This window comes from Paramisgurnus dabryanus, chromosome 14 (assembly GCF_030506205.2).
Source record: "Paramisgurnus dabryanus chromosome 14, PD_genome_1.1, whole genome shotgun sequence".
Lineage (NCBI taxonomy): Eukaryota > Metazoa > Chordata > Actinopteri > Cypriniformes > Cobitidae > Paramisgurnus > Paramisgurnus dabryanus.
The window spans coordinates 4,546,057-4,551,258 of NC_133350.1; the positions used below are offsets into that span (position 1 = coordinate 4,546,057).

The window sequence follows — 5,202 nt, forward strand, 5'->3', positions numbered from 1 at the left end:
CCTGTGAGTCTGTGAAAACATTCATCAGTCGTCACGGAGGTCGCGTGAGTGAAGAGATGGCACGTGACATCATCATTCAAGCAGTGTATGGAGCGAAACACTGTCTTCAGCGGGGAGTGTTTCATCTTGACATCACTTTGGACAACATGTTGATCAACAAAAAGACGCTAAATCTACAATTCATAGACTTTGGAGTTGGACAGTACGCTGGCAATGACGTTGACATCGATAAGGAGATAGGTGAGTGTTATTTGATTCTTCACAGAGCTTTCAAGTTTCTGCACATTATTTACAGCAGATTCAAGTTTATTATCCAGCAATTGGAATTTACTGTGGGTCGGATGCCATTATAGATTCAGCAGATATTTTGTAATGTTAGATACTGCACTGATAAATTCTGTAATTCATGTGTTTACTAAACTCATCATGAAAATCTCATGCTTCCATGAATAGAGGAACGCCTTCCAAAGGACTTCTATAGGAGACGCAGATATTTACTTGAAAATACAACAGTCTTCTCTATTGGTGCTATGATGTATGAAATACTACACGGACGCCCGCCCAAAAGGACTGTGCATGGAAATGATCTGATTCTTAAATCCAGTTTATCCAAAGGTGGGAGAATAGCATCAATAATAGCAATAATAAGAACAAGTGTAGCCCATAACTAACCAGATCTCTTGTCAAAACCTGTACAGAATGCTGTGATTTATTAGCTCAGTGCTTGAATCGCAAAACATTGGAAAGACCACATATAAAGCAGATCATAAACCATGAGTGGTTTAAGGGAACAGAACGACAGGAAGAGCTTCAGGAGACAGGTAGTGTAACATATAGTTTGACAGAAGACCTCAAACCCCTTTCCACCCAGAATCACAGAATAATTTTTTCTTCTTTTTTTAAAACAGCAGAGATGACTCCCGAGAAGAAGAACATTTGGAAGAAACTGAACAAATTTTTCACACACACCAAAAAGGCTACAGAAAAACCACTGGTACCCGAGCCCTCACCTGTGCCAGCTCCATCTCAAACTCCTGACACATATTTATGTAACCCTAAACCAGCGAAGGGTAAATCTACTTTTATTTTTGTTGTAGGTCTGGCAGCTGAATTGAGTTACAAGTGTTGTAAACCATTCAGAAATACAGGATTTAATCTATTAACATGTTTTTTTTTGTATGCATTTTAGGTAAATTCACTTCCCGATATAAACTGGGAGAGAGACTGGGAGGGGGAGGCTTTGGCACAGTATTTGAGGGCATTCGCAAATCTGATGGCAAGAAAGTAAGTTTCTTTTTCGCAAGCCCAATATACTTTGAGTCCTAACATAACTTGTTAGATTTCCATGATTTTAAAGCAACAATATGTAGTTTCCATGTAAAAATGACTTACAGCTCCCCCATGTGGTTGAAAAGCGCAACAGTGCCTGGTATCAGACACTCTTCTGCAGGCAGGGGGAGGGGCGGGGCTGTGTGCTCTACCCTCCACCGCCACTTTCAGAGTGTGCTTGTAGCAGCTAGGAGGCTGCTCAGGTTGCAGCAACAGTACAATTTGTCCAGTTAAAAGTTGTTCTATCACTGAAATAATTTTAGAGACATTATTTAAAGGTAAAAAAAACTACATAGTGTTGCTTTAACATAACATTCAGCCATTCAAATCTTAAGAATTTTCTACACATTTTACTTAAATATTTTTTTCTAGACCTATTTTTTTGCAGCAGTTTATTTCAATTATATATTTTTAATATTAAACTATGTTCAAATTTTTGCTTTGGTCTTGAAAGTGTGCTGGAAGAGTGTTGGGAGCAGTGCTATCAATCATCATATATATATACACAAACATAACCTTCATCAGTTTACATCTGTTTGTCTCTTAATAGGTTGCCATCAAAATTGTTAAAAAGATGCCAGTCAACAATAGGATTGAAGTTGTAAGTTGAAGAGACTTAATATCTTTACATACATATAATGCATACATTTTATTATGAATACATACAGTGGTGTCCAAGGGCTCTATCTTACACCCGGCGCAATGCAGCGCAATGCGCGACGCAAGTGTCTTTCGCTAGTTTCCACCCTAATTTTCACGTTTAGCGCTGCGTTGTTTAAATAGCAAATGCATTTGCGCCCCCTTTTGCGCCCATGGGCGTTCTGGTCTGAAAACGAGGTGTGTTCAGGCGCATTGTTGGCGCGTTGCTATTTTGAGGCAACTAAAATAGACTACGCCATTGACCAACAAAAACCTGCTCTAAAGTCTAAAGTCAATGGCGCAATGTGTTTTTTGTTATTTAAAGAGCGCATTAGTAATATGCGCCTAAACGGGAGGACAACGCGGGTTTGCTTATCACAAAGTACATGAATGCGCAGCAGCACAAAAATGCTTTTAAATATGAAAGATTAAAGGATTGAATGTAAAAGATTATTATTGAGTCTCTTGGACATAAATGAGGACTAATTATGAGACGTTAGAAGGCACAAAGAGCTGCTTCACCTGCAGCCTGGTAAGTAAATAAATGCTTTGCTTTAAACAAATGCATCTGTTTTTAAATGTTTTTTTTAAAATGGTACCTCACGGATTTATTATATGATGACTCTGTACCTGTGGATATGATGAGATGAGAAACATTTTTAAGTAATGCTTAAAAAAACTCTTAGCTAAAAAACCGCTGTCCAAAGTGCTGAAACGTGAGGAGAGCCGTTTGTAAATTCTTTATCTCCTGTTTGTTACAAATAAAGTATTTTTAGAGTACAAACCTTATCTTACATACTTGTAAATTATGTTTTGATGATATTGGATAGCCATACATTAAAAGCAATTACAAGCCTGCTTTTTACTTCCATGACTAAAAGAAAACGGGTTTTAAAGGTTTTAATAAAAAAATAACAATTTCAATACAAGTGAAAAACAACACAATTATTTAACATTAATCTTAAACTGGGGATCTTCTTCCTCCGCTTAGTTTTTCAGTTTACAAAGTTCGTCATCTAAATAGGGATTAGACATAGCGCCAGCGCAACTTGCTTTTAAAGGGGATGAGAGCTGAGTCTCTCATTGGTTTACTGCACGTTACGCCCAAAATAATCCCATTACAATAAAACCCTTTTCGACCATGAGCTCGGCGCACAAACCATTTTTCCCGTCGTTAAATTAGCAAAAGTGGATTCGGACACGCCCATTTAGACATTGCGCTGTGCGCTTTAGACAATGTGCTTATATCGTTAAAATAGGGCCCCAAGTCTTAAAACCAGATTAAAAATCAAGGAAACATTTTTGTAAGTAATTCTAGAGTAACTTGATCATTAAAGCAAAAGGGAAAAGAAAGTAAGCATTTTTTTTAACTCAAAATTATACTAATAATAATAACATCGATATTATATAATATGCAAAGTAGAAGTATTTTTGTTAATGGTCTCAATACTTTGGACTCCACTGTATCTCATAAAAAAAAAAAAAAGAGTACCCATTGTCAGCTAACCTTTTGTTGAACTCTTTTCTGCAGCCTGGTCATCCTAAGCCCCTCGTTACAGAAATTGGGTTCAATGTTTTGCTGTCAAAGCATCCAAGATGTCCCTATGTTCTGCCAATGTACCAGTGGTACAATGAGCCCAAGAGACGCATACTGGTGTTAGAGCATCCACACCCCTGTGAGACTCTAAGTAGTTTCATGATGCGCAACGGGGGTCGTCTCAGTGAAGCAATGGCACGGGATTTAATAATCCAAGCACTGCGTGGGGCGAAACACTGCCTTGAACGGGGTGTGTTTCATCAGGACATCAATTTGAACAACCTGTTGATCAACACAGAGACACTGAGGCTGAAAATAATAGACTTTGGTGTTGGGCAACATGTTGACACTAGCGTGGACATCAACGAGTTGCTAGGTGAGTGTTAATGATATTTGATTCTTCATCGAGCTTTAAAGTCTCTGCACATTATTTACAGCAGATCCATGTTTGTTAATACAACAATGGGAATTTAATGTGGGTTGGAAACAATTACAGATTCAGCAGATATTCTTGAATGTTAAATATATTGCACTGATAACTTCTTCAATTTATGTGTTTGCTAAACTGTGAAAATCTTGTGCTTACATGAATAGGCAAACCTTCACCGTTTGAGTTTTCAAAGAGGTGCCGATATAACGCTGAATTAACAACAGTCTGGGATCTCGGCACCGTCCTGTATGAAATGTTACATGGATACCACCCCAGAAGTGAAGAGGGCTGTAAAAAGAAGTTTCATCCCAGTTTATCCAAAGGTGAGAGAACAGCATCAATAATAGCAATAATAAGAACTTGAGTGTAGAACATAACTAACCAGATCTCTTGTCCAAACCTGTTCAGAATGCGTCGATTTATTAACTCAGTGCCTGAACCGCAACAGAATGTTGAGACCGTCTGTACAGCAGATCATAGACCATGAGTGGTTTAGGGGAATAGAGCAGCAGGAAGAGCCTCAGGAGTCAGGTAGTGGAAAACATAGTCTGACAAAAGACCCTAACACAGAAACACAGAATTAATATTTCTTTATATTTATTGATACAGCAGAGTTGAGTCCTGTGAAGAAAGAAAAAGGAAGACGAAGTGCAAATATTACTAAAAAATTGAGAAAAGTTTTCAGAAAGAAAGAACGAAAATACAATTTACAATAAAAAATATGTTAACCAAAACCTTTAAAGGTGTCATGAACTCATGGATTAAAGTGAAAAAAATTCTTCTGACTGAAATTTTTTTCAGGCCAAGTCATATTCCTTTAACTAACACTCTATGTAGGCGAGACCAATAGCATTTTAAGGGGAGATTTTTTTGCCATTAATTCCATATTAAAGTCTCCTGTGGCATAGGTTGCTGTAGTTTGCATGGCATTTAAGAGATGAAGGCAAAACAGCTAAATAACTGACTATATAAAAAGATAACATGAATATCAACACCTTTAATGAATCTTTTATTAATTATTTATTAATTGTAAATGTATTTATTTTAGCATTTACTAATAATGTTTTAAATCAGAGTTGAAACTGTTAACATTAGTGAATGCATGAACAACCATCAATTAATGTAATGACATAAACAAGAATTCATTAATGCTTATATACTCTATATTTCAAATTATTTGTTCATAATGCATTTACTAATGTGAAGAAATACAACTTTTTAATATCATATTATTCAGTACACATAAACGAATAATCCAGGGTCTGTT

At 36.8% G+C, this 5,202-nt stretch overlaps 1 protein-coding gene across 1 annotated transcript; it reads left to right on the forward strand.

Annotated features, from left to right (window-relative positions):
* Positions 1-522: 522 nt before the first annotated feature.
* Positions 523-4,422, forward strand: LOC135719348 (serine/threonine-protein kinase pim-2-like). Its single transcript, XM_065242038.1, has 6 exons — positions 523-1,070; positions 1,190-1,284; positions 1,880-1,930; positions 3,500-3,881; positions 4,100-4,258; positions 4,367-4,422. The coding sequence occupies exons 1-6, from the start codon at positions 914-916 to the stop codon at positions 4,420-4,422; spliced, it is 900 nt and encodes a 299-aa protein (XP_065098110.1). The 5' UTR covers positions 523-913.
* The last annotated feature ends 780 nt before the right edge of the window (positions 4,423-5,202 follow it).